This window comes from Channa argus, chromosome 23, assembly GCF_033026475.1.
Source record: "Channa argus isolate prfri chromosome 23, Channa argus male v1.0, whole genome shotgun sequence".
NCBI classification, from domain to species: domain Eukaryota; kingdom Metazoa; phylum Chordata; class Actinopteri; order Anabantiformes; family Channidae; genus Channa; species Channa argus.
In genome coordinates, this window is record NC_090219.1 from 7,299,856 (window position 1) to 7,320,614 (window position 20,759).

General features: G+C 37.1%; 1 protein-coding gene across 5 annotated transcripts in view; it reads left to right on the top strand.

Annotated features, from left to right (window-relative positions):
- mgat5 (alpha-1,6-mannosylglycoprotein 6-beta-N-acetylglucosaminyltransferase) overlaps positions 1-20,759 on the top strand; it is a 69,900-nt gene that overhangs the window by 6,727 nt on the left and 42,414 nt on the right. For all 5 annotated transcript variants that reach the window (XM_067493033.1, XM_067493029.1, XM_067493030.1 and 2 more), the window contains exons 2-3: positions 4,830-5,303; positions 11,008-11,172. In XM_067493033.1, the coding sequence (XP_067349134.1) occupies positions 5,063-5,303; positions 11,008-11,172 (406 nt within the window). In that variant the 5' untranslated portion in view covers positions 4,830-5,062. The remainder of the gene's footprint in view (positions 1-4,829; positions 5,304-11,007; positions 11,173-20,759) is intronic.

Here is a 20,759-nt window from a genome sequence, read left to right on the forward strand (position 1 = left end):
CTTGTTTTACAGTATAGCTAATGCTGATAATCAGTTATTTCTTGTTAGAGCATTGTTGCCCCAGAATACATTATTCTACATCAACCTGCTTTCTGCATGTGTAAAGGTTTTGTTGGAAGAAACCAAGGACAGTCCTTAAATCTTAAAGTTATCTGTGTGTGAGAATTCCAGTTCTTTGGAAGCCTATTTATAATCAGGTAAATGGATATCTTTTCAGCGTTGATCCATAATTAATCACTGAGCTACATCTAGAGAATATTTCACTGGCTTCTGTGGTTATGCAACGAGCTTTTAGTGTATTTTATTTTAGTTCAAGAATTTTCTTTCCTTTAGACCTTAAGAAATGCCCTAGAATTATTCTGGACCTCCTTAGGCCTGCTTCACTTTTATGGAATATGTCTTAATCAACACCTTAAAGAAAGTTATTTTGAGCTCCAGTCACAGATTGAAGGGAATTGACAGTGTCTTTACCTCGATTAGTCATCTTGCCAGGTCTGAACAATTTAACATATGATCGAACAGGGGCAAAGGCTGTGTGATTAGGACTCTGCTGAAAATATATTAAAGCCTGAGCCGATTATTCTGACAGCAATGCGATAACATTATTTTCTCTTAATCCCTCGAACTTTATTATATATCAGTTATGTCTGCAGAGAAAATAAACTCATGATATTTGCAAGATAGACAGATTGGTAGGCCTAGAGCAATTGTGTTGGCTAATCCGAACAGGTATTTTATAAAAGCTGAAAACCAGAAAAACAGGCTCTTTAGAAATGTTGAACTGTTTTTTTTTACTTTATGTTTACTAGAAAAGAAGATGTTTGTCTTTTACAGAGTTACTGTTGAGTTGGCTTGAAAGTTTTTTCATATAGGCACCAGATTTGTAGTTTTTATGATGTTATTTTTATTACGACAAGTGGATCTACAATCTTATACATGCTAATGGACCTTTTGAGATAAAAGTGTGATTAACTTGTAAAAAATCTAGCCAATAAACGCATTCATCTGCAGTGGACTTTTAGATTTTTATTTTTTATTTTTTTAAATTTAGATCAGCTCCCATCATCATCACAGTGTACTCTGTTTCCACAATCTATTTCCACCAGATTAGGGTGGGAACAGATAACAGAAGGGAATCTGTTACATAGTGTGAAAGCAGGACTCAGAAAAGCTAAATCTGTAAATAGTTAACATTTGTTTTACTTACAAAATGAACACAGTTTTCTCATTTTCTTTTGTCTGAATAAAAACTGAGATTTCTTTTACAGATTTTAAAAAACCTTATTTAGTTTTTCATTTATTTTCTTGTTATACAGTTGAACAGATCCTCTTTTTTTTCACTTCTGCGGTATGGTTGATACTATGACCTGAAGGAGATGAAATTCCAGCTACATTGTCTTCACCAAGATATAGTTCTTTGTAGCAGATTTGGAAGGACAGTGATTTCTCCCTAGCTTGAATGATTCAGTTGTTTCTGTCTTCACTGGCTCATGATCCTGCAGTGTTTTTGCTGCTTCTTTATGCAATAAAAAAAAAAAAACTTTTAGCAGGTTGTTACATTACTGTCTCAAGTTGCAAAGGATCATATATTCTTCAACCTTAGCTGGGTGTCAACACACAGATTTTCCCTGGGCCATTGCCACTAAGAGCCAGAAGGCTCCCTGCCAGACAAATTAAGATCCTGAATTAGAAACCAGAAGCTAACTGAGATGAGATATATGCTCTGCTGTGCAAGGGGAGGGTGGGGGGTGAATAGCTGCATCACTCCTTTCCCTACAAACTGTAGTGCACCGTCTGTGATTGGAAATCTTCCTAACAAAGGAGTGATGTTGCCTGATCCATTTCAGTTCTAAATAACATGTATAGATGCAGGAAATCTGGCCAGGTAAGAGAGCCAGCTCCAGCAGAGTATGTGTGTATTTAGAAATGGTTTAAGTTTGTGTTCTATGTAGGATTTGGCTCATGGTTTTTACATCAATTTGCCATGGGGTAGTCTGAGCAACGTTCCCCTCTGATAAATAGCCCCAGAGCTTCCCATACTTGTTGGCACCCAACCGGCAAGTTTTGCCAGCCTTTTCCTGTCCTCCTTCAACAGACTCCCTAGCAATGAGAAACATCCGATGTATCAGCGCTGCAGATTTCACAGCGCTACTGCCAATGGCTTGTCTAATGAATTTACAGTCCATTGCAGAGATTTTCTTTACTATTGAAAGCTTTGTTGTGCACACATCACAAAGCATATTAAAATTTAATTTTAAAAAAGACAAAAAGAAAAACCTCTGCATTGTGTTCTTACCTTGATTTCAAACATTTCACTATTTAATATATAACATAAAACAATCTCTGTCCACAGAGAACATAAGCCTCTGTCTGAAATGACTGAACAATTATGGTGTGTCATAATGTGCTTTGAGATTCCAGCCCTGTTGCAAGCTGCTTGCAGCTGTCGCTGACCTATTTATGAAGCTGATGGATGTAAGGTGAAAAGAGGCTTTTGTTTGACTGCCTTTTGTATTTCTTGGGGAGGTGTCAATGATTTTTTTTTTTTTTTTTTTTTCTGCAAACAGTTCTGTGCTGATACAACGGTTACAACCGTTTTTGCTGTGCTTTAGGTACAAGAAAACTATTCCTTGTTTAAAAGATCAGCAACATACAATGATTAAATATGGACAGCTGATTTTAGTTGTTTACTGTAAGTGTTGGTTCCATGGTGGCAGCTGTGGTTCTGACCTGGTTAGAGTTGCTTTGAAAGAGCATAAGAAAGACATTGTTCAAAGGCAGGGCTGCAAAACTCCCCTCTCTACACTTAAGCTTTATTTACAGATATAGTGGTTGAATGCAGATAAAAAACATCCAGCATGTTTTGTTTGACTTTGAACTGGACAGATTATTTTTATTTTACTTTATTCCGTTCCTTATTGCCTAAAGCCATAAACATTTATTTAGGTGTGGATTAAATGCCTTGAGGTTATCAGTTAAGATGTGTTAAACTATTTAACAGTGTCACAAGTACTGTCTTGCTGCCTCAATTTGAATTGCAGGCAAAAGTCTTTTGGTTTTGGCCAAATCAGTTTCTGCTGGCATGTATGTGCTCTGTCTGCAATAAAGATGGCAAATGTGAAAATAGCAATTTAATGTTTATATTAAACATAATATACCCCCCATCTGTTAAGCTGTTAACACAAAGGAGAGGTGTATAAGACATGTATTAGAAATGTAATCTACTTGTGTGAATAACAAAAAATGAAATACTATTCCATATACGTTGCGCATATGCAATGGGAAGTAATTAGACAAAACTGTACTTTCTGTTGATACAAATGTGTTTAACAACATATAGTTAAGAGCAATCTGATAAGTTTCACTATTATAATTAGACACTACAGTGAGGTGCAGTGGGAGATGAAAGTTTCAGCAATAGAAAATGAAGATAAGCACTGACTTAAAGTGAGAGTCTTTTTTTTACACTTTATTTCCATTTTGTTTTTGTGGCATCTGCATGGCTGCGTAGGTTGTCATGATTTTAGTCTTCTGTCATCAGTGAAGGCTTCATAGACCTCTGTGCAGACATACAACAGAAAGGGGCAGACCCTGTAGAGCTATTTCTACAAACTAACTCAAATTTGCAGTTTGGAATTTGGAGTATTTTGAGTTTTGAACTATTAGTTGTAGACGGAGTAAAACCTGACTAATTTATCTAATTTCTGACCTTTTGCCTTCTACAGATGTCTTTCTTTCAATGGAAGTAAATGAGTAAACCTGTGACCTTTACCTCTCCAATGTGTACACACACTCAACCACATACAGACAAATGTTAGACATTCCTTTGTTTGTTTAGCAGGATAAATCTATTTCACATTTGACAAAAAACTAAAAGTAATAAAAGTGAGTGTATTGAAAATTCAGTCTGTTCTCACTTTTCAGAGAAGAAGATAAATTGTAGGCTATCCAAATGTTTATATTCCGAGCAAACTGTAAAGCCTCTTGCATAAATGCCATATCGCTTCATAAGTCACAAATGTCACGCTGTCTGGGTAAGACAGTGTGCCTCTTTTTCAACAGTCAGAGAAGCATTAAACTCAGATTTTAATTGAGTCTGAAAGAGCAAAATGCATGTTTTGTGTTTACATCAGACATAATGTATATCACTGTATTACATGTACAAATTTCTTTTCCTTTTGAAAGAGAGGTTTGCATGTTTTACCTACATGCTGTGGGTGGCTGAGTGTACAGTATGCCTCTTTTCTGCCTCTCCCATCGAGTCAAATCATGTGTCTGCATGCATACTGCAGGAGCCTTGACACACATCCTCTATTTAGAATACTGTTTGGCTTTGTGGTCTGCTGCAGTGCTTAAAGTAACAGCCTGCAGCCTGCTTCACACATTTCTAACACCTTCTGTTGAGCTCTTCAACATACTCAAATTAACCTGCTTGTGCTGTGAGGCACAGTTTTTTTAGTAGCAACTATGTTACTTTCTTTGACGTTGTCAAAAAGGAAATTTCGTTATTAAAGATGACAAACAGTCCAATATTACTTGATATAACGGGGTGAATATGTGATATGTTACTGTACTTCTGCTTGAAACAAAACTTTAAATTTTATACAGACACATTAGGAATTTATTTATTTTATAGCTGTCAAAGGAAAATATTGCCTCACTTTACTGAATTATAGGTTCCTTTGGTGAGTCATTCTCCAATTCTCAGTAATTTATTGTAGCCATGTACAAAGGGATTAGGTTAGGAAAGGAAACTCCCTTATTATGTTTGATAAACAGATTAACCCACTAACCACTCATTTTGGTTTCTCTCTGTCTTTTATTTGCAGCATGATGCATCATGTTGGATTCAGACCCCCAAGTAGCTACTGAGTGATGATGATGGATCATCGACGGAAGTCTTGCCGGTGAGGTGCACCACCCACCAAAAACTATCTCAGCTACGTTGGCTGACACAGCCATGTGCTATTTCCCCTCCTGATTTCCTTCCCCCACGACTTTTGCAATTTTCTACGCTCAACTTAAAGTCACAGTAGCCCTAACAGCTCCCTGTCAAGTTAGCATGGCTATGCCCTTTCTGTGGAAGCTGTCATCCCAGAAGCTTGGGTTTTTCCTGGTCAGCTTTGGTTTCATCTGGGGCATGATGCTGCTGCATTTTACCATCCAGCAGCGAGCCAGCCATGAGAACAGTGCGGTGCTGCGACAGCAGATCCTGGACCTTAGCAAGCGCTACATCAAGGCTCTGGCTGAGGAGAACCAAAGTGTCATGGATGGTCCCTATGTGGGTACCATGACAGCCTACGGTGAGTAACCAGCTCTCTATAGTTGTACTTTATGTAATTTTTCTGCCATTTAACTTACAGGGAACAGGACTGATTATTTTATCCTCTTTTGGACATTTTGTGAATGCACACACTTTTACCAAGGTGGTGGTGTAGGTCTGTAGCCTACAGGCTATTTGGCCTGAACACCTGGAAGTGTTTCATTAACTCATTAACCTCATGTTACAAGAATGTGATAAGAACTCACTGACATATGTAAAAGGAGCTAAAACCTGCTTATCAGTGACAAGCAAGATTAGTAGGATTAAATTAGCATTGCAAGATTAATGTTGTAATTGACAGTAAATTAACCATTATTTATTTCATTTTAAGAGGTCCACTACCAGGCAGTATTCCAACCAAAGAAGCTTGTTTTAGCAGAGTTATGATGTAGGGCTGGTATTTGCTCTCTTTTTAAAAATTAGATTGAATGGTTCCATTCGTCTATCTATTGAGGAGGCATAACATCATCTATAATCAAAAAACTCAGTGTGCGGGTCTTAATGCCAGGACAGCTGCATTGGTGCACAATATGATTATAGCACAGGTCCAAAAGACCCATCAATAAGTTATTCATGCCAGTAATAGACCTGTATGGCACGATGGGAGTCTTCATTAGAAACCTGAGATTGAAATTGATTGTTCTCTAATACCCAGAGAAACAACAGGATACAGTAGAGCTCCTAGAGATTGAATCGGCTCCCTGAGAATGTAAAGAAGCATGTGAAGTATACGAAGAAAGCAACACAGTATTTGCAAGGGGGTATAAGCCTAAATTTACAGGTATTTCCTTTGCAGGAGCATTAAAATGTTTTTGTGTGCACATTTAAGTACATGCAAATGTGGAAATGCTTTAACGATGGTGTAAAGTACCACCGTACACAGTCCTGTGTGAACAAGCTTTCCATTTGCTTCAGCGGTGTTGTTGAAGCATCTTATAGAAAAGCAAACCTTAACATCTGGCATAGTTAAATAGTTAGTAATATGTAATGCAACATGATTTGGTATAAATAACACAGAATTAAGATCACATAAATTTAGTTGTGAAACTGCGTATACACAATTTAAACCACATTTACTTGGGCGATTCTACTGTGAATCATGAAAATCCAATAATTTAGTTGGGTAGATGCGATCTAAGTCCAGTGCAAAAATTCCCCTGTAATATTAGCCAGGGAACAGTGTCATGTCCTGTTTGTTTTGTTCCGTTATATGGTGGATTGATTTTCAAGGCAGTGTCGCAGCTGCAGCAAAGTCTGCTGACCACTCTCCAATATCACATCAGAATTCATTTCATGTCCTTGATTAGACAGGGACTCAGCAGGATACCTTTGCTTCCTGTGTTCACTCACTTGGTCTATTAGAAAGCACTAATTAGGATTAATGTTTTGTAGATGAGAAATGAGTCCAGTTGTAGGATTTCTGCAGACTGTTTCTGTATTGTAGCCAGAGTATACAATGATTCGGGATAGCAACTGATGCTGATTTACTCATCATAGAATCCCTTTAGCAGCTCCTCTCCGCGTTAAATGCACATTTCAGCTAAAAATAGTAGAAAAATGTTACAAACTGTAGCTTTTTTTTTTTAAACAAAACAAGTTTGCATTTATACTGTGCCAAATGTGAAAGATGCCAAAAGCCATAGCACCTTTAGTCATATGTTTTTATCCTGTCAAATAAGATGAAAGTATAATTTTGGGTACAAATTGGAGTTTAAAATCATAGTAATACATAGTCATAGCATGCAAAAATAGTCTTTTCATGCATATGTTTATAACTTTGATTTGCCATAGATTAAAACAAAGCTAATTTCAAAAAGCATTTCCAAAAAGAAAATGTACTGTGAAGGCTTCAGCGCTGAAAGGATTTTCCAAGCAAAGCTGAAATGAGCTGAACTGTTTTTGCTGAAAGAGCTGAAATGTTTGCTTTTGCTGAAAGCTGAATTGAATCTGAACTATTTAAAAAAAGCTGAAAGTTTTCCTTTTGCTAAAATACCTAAAATATTTGTTACAAAAAAAGGAAAAACTATTTGAAACAAAAAAAGAAAATAAGCAGAAATGAAAGTTAACTGTTTTCCCTGGAGTAGATGCAACCTGAAATCGTAGCATAAAAATCAGTGAAACTGTAGAAATAGAATAGCTGAGTGCAAAGTTTTAGTCAAACACCTGGAAAAAAATTGAATTTATGAACTACTTTGGCCATTTCAAAATCTCAGTAGGTCAAAGTATTCAGAACTTTTTACATCTTAATGTGGATAAAGTTAAAGAGATTTCAACTGTCCAATCAGTTAAGTATCAAAAGGCTTTTATTTTGAGTGTGTGTTTGTGTGTGTGTCCCCACTGTAGGTAGACTTCACCACATTCACACTCCTTTTACAATTTAATGCTAAAAAAAACGTAAGTTTCAAAAAGCTTTTATTTTTAAAGTGTGCTTTTTGTGTGTGTGCATGTGTCCACTCTTAATCATGTGGGAGAAAATTTGTCAAGTATTGTCAGTTTGACAGTTGACACAGCTCTCAGGCTGTTTACAAAGTTCTAATTAAGCTCTGTTTGTTACCATGGCAATGGCAGCTTTCAGTCTGCTGAGTCACTCAGATTTGCTGAAGACAGGTTCTAAACTGCTCAGACTTTCCCTCAAAAATGTGTAAAAGTATTATTCCCATTTACAAAATTAAAAAACTGTGAGCGGTTTATGAGAAGTCATTGTGTTGCTTGGTATAATTGTGTGCACTGAACATGTACAAGAAAAAGAAAACCTGATTTTTGTCTGAGGAGATGAAGCAAATAATGTTGTTCTTTGACCATGGTTGCTGATATAAGTACTTAAAGGCAATGTGACAAAGAAAATTGTTTTCCTTTTTTAATTTGAAAGGGCCTAGCAATTTTAACCACATCTGTAGAAAGGAAATCAGTGAAGAGGCACACAAATGAACTAAAAATGATGTAAGAAATGCAATAAAAGTAAAAAGAGAGAGAACATATTCAGCTAAGCTGATTGTTATGGAGTCTTGAGCCCTTAACAGAAAATGCTCAATCATCCCTGGTCTTGTGCTCGAATGTGGTTTTGCTGGGAGGGGATCCAGTAATTATTTATATGTTTGGTGTTTAATCGTCTCAGTTTTGGCTGGGTTTTATGTCAGTAGATTATCTGAGTGCGCGTCCTGGGATGTCTCTGATGTTTTGGTTTTCATCTTGATGCCTGTCCTAAATTGCTATCATACTGATGTGACAAAGATGGGATTTACTTTTCCACCACTGCTGGGTGTGACAAGCCACCTGACACTGTATCCTGTTTCTGCACAGCTCAGCAGCTATTGAGGATTTCTTTTGTGACATGGATACTTCATGCTTGTTCCCTCTGCCTTAACCACCTCCTTAGGGGAGATCAGAACTCAGAGGAATCCTGATGCCCACATTGAAGACTGAATGTGGCTTGAGCTTATATCACTGGTCTAATTCTTTATATCCCATCTTAAGTGCTGGTTCTAGTTCTGCCCTCTCTTTGTGGTATTACATTGATAGAAATTGAGTTTATCAACAGGCTGTGTTGAGATGTGTCTTAGAAATGAATATAAACAGAATGTTCTCTGGCTTAGGTTTAATTGTCATCACTTCTCATTGCTCTGCGGTTAAATGAAAAATCTTAAGTGATTGTGCATCAATCATCTTCTACAAGACTGTTAAAAGCAAGTTAAGTACAGCAACAGAATTTGTTTGGTCACCGTATCTTGGCACCTTGCTAAAAACTACTCAGACAGTCAGAAATGTTTTCCCAGGTGTGCTGTTACTTATCTGGCAGCAGTACTAGTGTACAAGAGGAGGACAAGTTGTACTAGTATTCACAGCACAAGGGATGCTTGTTTAAGACACTAGCTAACGATGGTCTCACAGGGCTCACAAGTTGCTCCCGGTGGGTCAGGTGAGCACCTTGCATCACAGCCATCACCATCAGTGTGTGAGTGTGTGTCTGAATAGGTGAATGAGAAGCAACATTAAAAAGTGCTTTGGATCAAAGCGCTATATAAGCAGCCATTCACCATTAATATTAATTACTGTAAATCACTTTTCTTTCTCTTTTTATAACTCTGGGTCATATTGTGCATGTTTTGAGTTGAAATTTGTTGTCATAAAGGATTTTACCTTTTGTAGTAACTTACAAAGACAGTTAACATTTTCTTTCTAAACTCCTGTTACAAGTGCATGAAAGTTCCACATTCACACAATCCACATTGAGGTCTGCAGTATTAACAAATTATTTCTGGATGTTTTTGGGATTTTATTTATTATAAATAGGTAATATTGTAAATAAACTAGCTATCTGTTGCTTTTAGTATTGTAAAGCTTTTTTTTGCTGCTTTTTTTTGCAGACGTGCATTTTAACTGTCACATCGGCTGGTTTCAATGTAACATGGACAGCTGACTCCCAAAAAGCTTTGCATATTTCTCATATTCCGTAATGTGGTTCATAGAAACAAAGTTGTTGTCTAGCTGGCTTTAAAGGCAACCAATTTCTGATAAAGCTTGGAGATGATAAAAATTGGCCATTTGTTAAACAACAACTAAGATACACTAAGACAATGTATATGTGGGGTTATTCACTCTGGACATTTTTTGCCCATTTATGTTCGGACCAGTTGCTTGGCAGCATCGCTGCTCCAAAGCCTTCAGTTTGGTTTTTCCTGGTTTCATTGCACCGCTCCCTGTGCATCTGCTCATCCCAGCACATTTAACTCATCAAGATCAGACAAACAGTAATTTTTCTTCACATGAATCAGGCTGGTGCACTCTGCCAGGTCTTGTTGTGCCTCTGGCGTGATAAAACTGGCATGTCTAATGCATAGCGTGGAGGGGGAAAATAGGACTCTTGTATGTGATAGACAAGGTGCAATTATCATCTGGGGAAAGCAAGCTTGATGGACCTTGCAAAAATAATATAACAAACCATGCCTTTTTTTTTTTTAATTATGATGAAGCTCCTTGCTTGACAAAACAGGCAGGTTCTGGAAGTTAACATTTTTCAGTAAATGTCCTTACAGTTGCTGTAGGTTACTGTACTAGACAAATAAATTAGGTCAACAAATGCTATGTCTATGTGCCATAGCTGTTTGAATTCTATCCATTTCATTACTGGCCAGCATTCCTCCAGTCTGTTCTACCATTAGCCGAGTCTGATGCAGGGAGCTGCTCCCCAATAAAAATCCCCACAGAAATCCAAAGACTCTAATTAAGCAGCAAGGAAAATTGTAAAGATGCAGTGGCTTTGGTTTTACAATTAAATGAGCCTCAAGCTGCTTGCATGGGCTCTAAAAAGTTGTTTTAGAGGGAAATAGTAGTCCTGATTGTTAATATTCTTAAGACTGAAACTCCCCCAAAAAATTGATTATTTTGTTCCGAAATGCACTTCTTTGACTTATTAAATTTCATGGATGAGACTTTAAGCTACATACCATTTTTAGATTTTATTTTTTCATAAAATATCAAATTTTAGTGGTCTAAGTTAATTTCTCATAACATTTACTGGAGATTGTCAGTCCCAATTAATATTGCAATATTTATGGCTATCTGTACAGTAATATTAGCACTTGGTGCTAAAACGCTGCCACTTTTCTTGTTTAGTTTTTGCTGTTATTGAAGAAATAAATATTTCATAATAACTCTAGTTATCTGATTTACATTTTTTCTTGCAGACTTGAAGAAGACCCTAGCAGTGCTGCTGGATAATATCATGCTGAGGCTGGGCAAACTAGAGTCCAAGGTGGAAAACATCTACAATGGCACGGGAGGAAACCTGACCAATGGCACTGGCACTGCCGTTCCCAGCTCCTCAAACTCAGAGAAAGTTAACGTGGCAGGTATGTCTTGTATTATTAGGGTTTTTCATGGGGTTGTGAGATTCTAAGTGAAGCAAAGGACTTCATAAAAACTTTCATTAAATTTGTTTTCCCTATAATGTCATTAATCGTATACATGTGATCCACGTATATGCAGGTTTTAAAAAGTTTTTGGTTTTCTGAAGATCCTTGTTTTAGGGTATAAACGAGCAAACGCACAGTATACTTGTTGGTCTGAAGTTACCAAAATCAGGCTGGTTTTAATGAAGCATGTTTCATTTAAAAAACACCCATAGTAAATATTTTTTTTCCAAGGCTTACAACCAATTAAACTGCCTGTACTTCACATTGCACACCAGGCACTTTATTGGCCCAGACTGCATCCTTGGACATAATTCAAATAAGGAGTTCTGTTCATGCTGCATGACCCTTTTTTTTTTTTTTTAGATTTTATTGATTTTCCTGTCAACTTTCAGATGATGAATTCATCTCATTTGGGAGAATTAAGTGTTGGTTTTTCTGTGATCTTTGACCTGCTTTCCATTGTTTATATAGCATTAAACAGTAGAAATGTAGAGATTTTGCTCTAAAGTGCCGAAATGCTAAAATGGATTAGGCTGATTGAGTTGTACAAAGTCACATTTCAATGAATCCTAAGAACAACTGCTGCACTGCCTTCTTTTAGTTAAGGTTTTACAAGAGCAAGTTGACATTAAATTGAAAGCAATACGATTTTTAAATAATTGACATGAGTATATGAATATGAAATCAACTGATCATATTCAAGACAATTGCCGTCCAAAAAGCGGCACAGCAAACCACCAATGCCACATTCTCTCACAATGTCTCACTCTGAGACTGCTAAAAAAAATTCCCTTTCACTGTGTTTCTCTTAACATGCCTTATATAGTGCTGTTTGGTCCCCTCATTCTCTTGTCTCAACAAAAATGTAATGCAGTCATAACAACATGCATATGCTTCTAAAATACTCTGTTGAATAGCTTCTAATTTGTTCTAGGAGTGTTTTACACCTATAATACTGTAAAAACATTTATGATTGAGCTCTTTTATTATGGAGCAAATTATCTAAACTTGTAGCACATGTTAGGAAACCTGCACCTGTTCGCTTTAAACATCAGTGATACCTTTGAGAAACAACACTGGGGTCCTGAAAGCTGGTTAGGCTGACAAACAGGCCACCTCATGTCTTTTGGCTATGAACTAAAGGCCCCAAACCTCCAGTCATGTCTCTTGTCTTGGTGTGGGTGGCACGCAGCACTGTTGCCAGTGCTCCTTCCTGGCTGCAAGGCAATTACTAAGATAAAAATCTGGACAGTGAGGAGAACACGCCCGCCTTTCAGAAAGGCTGCTATCAAGATGGAACTGAGCAGCTGCCCTGGGACAGCAATGTTCCCACCTCGATTTTATACATTTTTTTTGCCAAGGACTCTGGCAGGTCAGTGGCCAAACATTGTTCCTTTAGTAGTCCCGTTCAGTTTCCATCTAAATGTAGCACAAATTTCTACCACACTTTGTTTTTCTGTGTAATAATCATATATTTCACGTCTTTTTCTTTTGAACTATGTTGCAGTTGGTGTCAATAAACACAAACTGTTTACTTGCTTGTTTCAGCCCTGTATAAAAACTTATTTTTGATATTTGTTTCTTTTGAAATCCCCAGTTTTAACTTGCACATGTTGTCAGGGTACTTTGACTTTATGGTAGTGAACATCATCACACCTCCATTGACTTGTCTTGTATTTTAGTTGAGTCCTTTAGAAGTCTACTTTACGTTAAAATGTTCTTTTACTGTTTTGCTCATCTAAAGAAATTTGTCAATTCCCTTGGGTGTTGAATTGCACAGGAACCAGCCATACCACTGTACAGTGCATCCAGAAAGTATTGCCATTGCTTAACCTTTTTTCACATTATGTTATGTTGAAAAAATGAGCTTTGCTGCATCCTGTTTCCATTGTTCATCCCTGAGATGCTTCTAAAATTTGTTTGGAGTCAGACTGGGGGATGTTCAGTTGATTGGACATGATTTGGAAAAGCATACAATGGTCTACATAAGGTCCCACAGTAAACGGTGCATGTCAGAGCACAAACTAAGCCATGAAGTCCAAGGAATTTTCTGTACAAAGACAAAGATTTCAAACACGTTTCTTTCACGTTGTCATTATGGGGTATTGTTTGTAGAACCTTGAGAAAAATAATGAATTTGATCCATTTTTGATCCAAATTTGATCCATTCCATAACAACAAAGTGGATAACGTTAAGCGGTGGGAATGCTTTCTGTATGCACTGTATAAACCCAGAAACGGTCATAAACAAGCTGCACAGAACATAAATTACAGTATCTGCACTTTCAGTGGATGATACAGTGTATTGCACTTCTTTCTTTAGAAATGCACAGTATGTTGTTGGCACAGCATTTGGAATTCCCAAACATTATTGAGGCTATTTAGAAAGGGAAAAACATGAATGTTCCCAAAAGCTCAGGGACACTTTACAAATCCTCTGATAATTAGCTCACAATGATGCCAGGATTACAGTTTGATAGATTTAGTACAAACAAAACTTGCATTAAATATCCTAACACTTCATTGAGGTTTAAAGAAAAGTTAAATTTCATATTTAGCTTTGTGTTGACATGTCATCAATTAAAATAAACGTTTCCCCTGCTACTTTCTGTGGCGGTGAATCAGCAGCTGTGCGCACACTGTGGGAAACTGCATCTTTCTTGTGACTGGTCATCTCACAAAAATGTGGCCCACACTCACTCACTGCTTTACAGTCACACTCCATTGCATGTGCTGTAAAAACTGTATTGTCTCTTTAAAGAATAAAGAATGGTGTCAACCCGCCGTATTTTTATTTGCTGCAATGCTGGTTCTGTGAATTGTTTTGGCCTTGTGTGCTGTTGTTTTTATCTAGGGACAACAGGGGCATGAGCACTATGAAGGTTTAAAACAAGTCGATCTGGGATTGGTTGCCGGTTACAGCGGGAGGGTGATGGGACTCAGTCCAGCAGCAGTCTGTGACGCTTTGTCTTGCCATGTCTCGCTGATGTGGCTAATCAACCTTCCCAGCAGTATTTCATCTGTAGACTGGCCTGCAGCATGGAAATGTAATCTCTCTCCAACACACACAAACACCTAGGCACATAGAGGCAGATGTAATGAATGGTCAGGTGGTGATTTGCAGCCATCTAACTGGCCCTCGCCTCTCTATTTCTCCATCTTGTTTCTTCTACGATGTATTTCTCCACCTCTTGTGAGTGTTTAAGGCAATCGATACCCCTTCCAACTCAGCCACTCTGCCAGTAATTTCTGACTGATTTGTAGGGTCCTGTCTTTCCAACAATGTTGGCTTTTTGTTTTTGTAAACAGGGACATGTGTGCTCACAACTCAAGGAATCATCACTGCTTTGTCTCTTTCAGCTATTGATCCACCTGCACATATTACAGTGAAATGTGAGAGTCAAGGCCTCTGTCATTAAAAGAAAGTGACAAGGACAGGGTTTCTGCTGGGAATTGCTTTACTGCTTACCTCATCATTTTATTTAGTTTTAGATCTTTAGCCCAGTTTCTTACTCATGCAGTGCAACTTGGAGGATAGAATGCAGGTGGACAGGAAACATTTTGAGAAAGAGAGATGCAATAAAGGTCTCCAGCCAAATTCAGCAGTTGGGTTGCTGTTATGTGAAAATTACCATTTTAATACTGAAAAATCTCATGGGCCTCTCTTGGATTTGGAGTGGAGTATTTGGTCTCCATTATGTTCTGGAAGGCTTGTTTACTTCCTCAGTGGACAGATCAATACTAATAAAGTTCACATACACACCAACTTACTCAGTACTAATAAGTTGCTGAGAGATGCTGTCTGCTCCTATATACTGGCAAAACCTAGAATTAACCCCAATACTCATCACCCCACAGTCTAATGTAGATCAAACACAAGCAGAATTGAAATGAGAATTAGAATAATTTGTTTTTTAGGTGCAGTGGTTTATAGTTTACTTTGTAGGCTTAGTTTTACCTGTTAAGCTCTGTAGATTCTAGTAACAGTCTAGCAAGATTGTGTAGACACTTTCATTGCTCCTAGGATGAAAGACAACAGTTAAAGAACAAATATTGATACATAGTTTTTATGGCAGATTGAAGCTGTAAAACTTTAGGATTTTAGTGCCAAATACCATGTCTTTCCTGTGGATGATTCACCTCTTGTTTTACCTAATCAAAGGTTTTTTCTTTGGTTTTGATTTCATTTATTTATTTGTTTGTTTGTTTGGAGTGACACTTTCAGACATTGTGGGTTTGCACTAGATGCATTCGATATTTTGTAATTACAGTTAACAGTTAATGTTGAGACCAGTAGTAATTAAATTAACAATTACAAAGAAAGAAGCCAAGAAGAAAAGAGTTCAGTCTTACCTGGATAACCTAACCTTCACTGACATCTGTTTAAATGCATGTGAGGTATTTGTCTAATGTAAATACAATAAAGGGCTATTGTAGTTGTTTAGCTACTCTGTTGCCACAGTAATAAATGACAGCCCTTTGACACAGTGAATTACACTATTCAATGATATGAAAAAAAAAAACAGTATCTTGTTTGACACACTGTCATATCTCAGGTAGCAAATGTGCCAACCAGGCATGAGTTTTGATGTCGCAATCTGGATAGGAAGTCTTTTTCCACATTCTCGATATCTTGTTTTCATGGTATGCTTGTTTGAAAGCCTGATGTGAACTGAGCTTTTGTAGGACTTTCCCCTTGCACACCAGTAGACAACAAGCACAGACAGGCTTCTTTATGCTGTGTCTGCATCTTCTTAGTAGTGTTGAATACATCACATCAAACCATGTACACAAGTATGAATTTGTGCCTATATCTTGCATTCTACTGTTGTAGGTCCCCAGGCATCTCTCCCATATGAACACATTGCTGTTTGTTTACAACAGCTGACTAAAAAGATACAAGTTCAACTGTTTTGCTTTTGTTAAGGTGGCCATTTGGCACTGCAAATTTCCTGGTACTGCTTAAGACTCACTTATTCCAGGACTGGTGAATGTGAAATGTAGAAAACATTCCCTTGAACCCTCTAAAATGTTGGCAGTATTTTAATATATACACTAAAGGAGTTTAAGGAAACATTATAGCCACATCAGCCACTGTTGTTTATCATGGAGACAGAAAGGTAAATGAGAAGGCACACTATTTCCAGCAACACCTTGCTTCTCATTCATACACTTCATACCAGAGATGCTAATGTGAGTGAAACCAATTTTGGACACTGAGCAGAGTCACTAGAGAAGCTGGAGTGTTTTTGTAATTACTGAGAGAGTGAAGTGCAATGCTTATCCCTGTCAGCTAAATTTAAATGTTTTTTTGGACCAGACAAAAAACAAAAAACAAAAGCAGTGACCAACATACACTGATCAACTACAGTATTGACACTGATGTTCTTAATAGGTCTTAAGGGTCAGCATGGCAACTCTGGGCAGTCTGCAGCTACACCGCCCAATACACAACACAACGTGATACACAGTGTGCAGAGGTGACAAACTCAGTAGTCAGGTAAAAGCATGGCAAAAGTATTGCCCAAAAGAAATGTACACTACAAGTACGACTAAAAACCTTCACTGTATTATTCCACTAATAAAACAATGTATTTCAAACAATACTGACTGTGGCAAAACATTTACAGTAACTAATACAAAATAAGGGTCAAAGGTCACTGTTGGTAACGGTAAAGCTGATTTATTCACCTTGTTTGCTGATAGGTGTTAACCCATAATGATGAATTAGCATTTATTAGTTTATTTATTTCTTTCTAAATACCATACAATATTTTTATATTGTAACCAGGTAAAATTAACGTTGCGGCTAATTGGTGTATGTGTGCATTGCCAAAGTAGATGAAGAAAATAAAGAGAGAGCAAAGAAAATTCCACTTTCTTGACCTTCAGTTTGTTGCTCCTGTGCTTAGAAATTAAAACGTCGTATTTCTATTGCCCCCTGAAAATACTATGTTTGTGTTAAGTCATATTTAGTGTATCTCAATAGCAAAAGCAAATTATTTAGGCCACATTGAGCAGGTAAATTAAAAAAACAAACAAAACTAAGACTTTTTTCTTTTTCTTTAAAACAGAATATCTCACAGACTACAATGGAAAGGGCCCAAGTCATTAGTATGGATCTTGGACAGATACTCTGCAACAGAAATGTTTTAAACTAATTTGAGGGAAAAGAAATAACTGCTTTTAGCCTCTAAAAAACACATTCTTATGATTGCAAACTGAAAAAGTAATGTTTTGAAATCAAGAATTGGCACAGTAACTTAATTAGTATAAATGAGCATTGCAGCCTTAATATATTCAAAATTAAATTGTTGAGTTTTATGATGCTAAGGTAATTTAATATAAATGTATTTGTTTGTCTCTATCTGCAGTACAGTTCTTGACATTGGTTTTCATTCAAACCCCATTAAGGCAATCACCTACAACTGCATATTTAACAGCATTATTTATTTATTATTTATTTAAATTTTTAGTTGTTTCTGTTGCATTGCAGTTTGTTTAAACATGTCATTATAAAAATGCAGTTTATTGTGTGGGCCATGGACCATGAGCCATGAACCATAAAAATGAAAATAAAAAAACTGTTGTGGCACCCTTAGCTCACCTTCCTAGGGTGCTTTGGCACCTGTTGATCTTTTGTATGGTACATGAACATATAAACACACATTAATGGTCTATAAAAGTCTTTGGCTTTCAAGTGTATTTTGCACATAAAAGGTAGAAATTTTGGAAGATGACTGGACTGAGCTGTTTCTCCATTTGTGTCTGAAATCTAGATTATTACCACTAAAGCTGCCATTTTTCACATAAAGGGTTAGGGCTAGCTACAGCATGATTAGAATTAAATGAGATTCAGCTTCTGGGCAGTCAACTGTAAATCAATTTGTATCAGTCAAATCACAAGTGAATTGAGGCCATTCTCAAGAAAAAAACCGTACATCCCTCCCATTTATACGTCATCCCCATCAGAATTCTCAAATATTGTGCAATCCCAGGGTGTGTTCTGGACATGGAAACTAAGGTTTTTACAGCATTTAAATACACATTGATGAAAGAAGTGGAAATTAAAGTGTATATACATTTTATTTCTTATTGCATTCCATGTATTCCTTCTGTCTCCTTACTCTGCATATTATATGGCTCTGTTTCTCTTTGTATGTGGCTCTCCATCCTCCTACATTAATTGTCTCCGCTTTATCCATGCCAGTATTATTGGCTTGGTGCTGAAAACCACAGCCGTGACCCTTCGGAAATTGTATCCTTATCCTACTGAATATCAGCCATTTATCATGCACATTTTTTAATAATCCACGTGCTCTTACTCACATGTGTCCATAATATAGGCCAGCATCCACAGACCCAATGCACTGATCTTTTTTTTTCTCCTGGTATAAGTGCCAAGATCCAAATCAGAGAACAGAGCACAAGATGCAGGCACAGATAATTAAACTGAGTGCAATATGCATTTGTACACAGTATAATGTGTGGATTCCCACACACTTCTTCATAGATGTGTGGTTATCTCATTAATGCATTAACACTTTATAGGGAGCAAAAATTGATCATTTCTTGGTCTGCGTTGTGCAGCTATGGCTCTAAAGCTGCTTCTTTAATGACGATACAGAATATTTTCAGCATGTCTGCGGTGCCCTTTGGTTAAACTAAAACAGACTGAGCATGTACTCATTTGGTTGTACACAGGAAATGCATATGCCTGGCCTGTAGCTGCAAATATTTTCTTAATGTAAGTTTAACAGATGAAATGGACTAGGTTTAACAAACCTGTGTGTAGCTGTGTGTAGTTTAAAGACCCTTGGTCCAGTTTAATAACACAACACAAACTTCTTTGGTTACAAAACATTCAAAGCCAGTTGCACAGGCTAAACCCACAGCTTTCCACCATTTGTTCAAATTCAACAATGGAACATTCATCATAGCTCTGACATGATGATCATCATGATAATCAAGGTTTTCTGGCTGCCTTGTGTCTTCATGCTGCTTTTGGTGCAAAATCTGAATTTTCCTCTTGGAGAGTTTTGAAGACAACAGCAGGTCAATCAGATTGAGCAAGTACAAAAGAGAGATTGATTACAGCTAGACGTTGTATATTGTGCACTTTGCAGCAGAATAAGAGGATGCAGGCTCTTCTGGCCAGTAATTTTCAGTGGGTTTGGGGTTATTCCATTTGTGGCGTACTGCATACAACAAAACCCCACCTTATGTCTGAGCATTTGGGTAGACAGGATGCTGCTGACTGAGGTTGATTGTAGCATCTGACCAGTGTCACATTTTATCTTCTGTTACACTCATAAATCATAAGTCACAGTTTCTCTCTTTTTCTGAGTTAGCTAAGCCATTTTAACGCTCTGCATCCATTTACTGATATGAGTGACAGGAAAGTAACTCTGAATTTAAGTAGCAAAATTTATAAAAATGTCACTGTGAAAAATAAATATTTTTTTTATAATCCCAAGTTAAATGGCAGCTGAATGTAAAATAATTATATATATATATATATATATATATATAATTATATTAAGCTAATTTTCTCAAGTTTGACACTTTAAAAAAAAAGACAAATACATGCACATGTTGCACTCAACTACTACTAGCTAGAACTACATGAGGTTGTAGAGTTGCCTAAGTTACGAGATTTTACATACTCTGGCTTGGCTGGAGCACTTTAAGACAAAACAGTTTGATTTTCTATTGCAATTTTAATTATTTCTGCCAACATTTTTCATTTAAACTGGTGAAAGCAAACTTAAGAGCCGGCTAAAAAGTAGAAGCTGGAAAAGTTTTGTAATGTGTTTTATTTGTTTTTTTTTTTCTTCTTTTGGCCAAAACAACATCAGATTGTTTCAAGTCACTTCTGCATTTACCCTTCTCCACAATAAAATGCAGATATACAGAGAAAAAAAGGATATTCACCTCTTCTTGAGCAGGGGGCTTCAGATTTACACACTGCATTTCTGGACAGCGAGCCAAAACACAGAGAAAATAATGCGGTTATGAATTTACCCAGCATAATGTAAACACAATCTCTGAAGCCAGGAACCCCAAAGAGAACTAGAATAGATTGTACGTCATACAGGCCCATGTTCTCCCTAACATGTCTTTACCTGCAGAGCTGTTGAATTTCTGTAGCTGAGAGGACATCGTCCATCCGCCAGTGGGCCTTTTGGCTAATTGATGAGGTGCCACTGAGTTGTACACAGACACACAAAATACACAAACTCACACACTGGTATCTCTGCTTCTTTTTGCAAAGTGCATCTAAAATTAGTGTTTCTTAGCCAGTGGATCAGAGAACACAGGAACTGCAAAAGGTGCACTTTTCACCCAAGAAGCTTTAATATATTTTTTTATGTGGTTACTTCAGCTGAATTAACACTGTGACACCTTTACATATCATTCATTCCAAATCACATCTATTAATTGCTGGGGTGCCTTTGTTACAAAAACTAATGTAGTTGCCTCGCAAAACTCTCATAATACGGTCACTGTCATAATTATTTGGT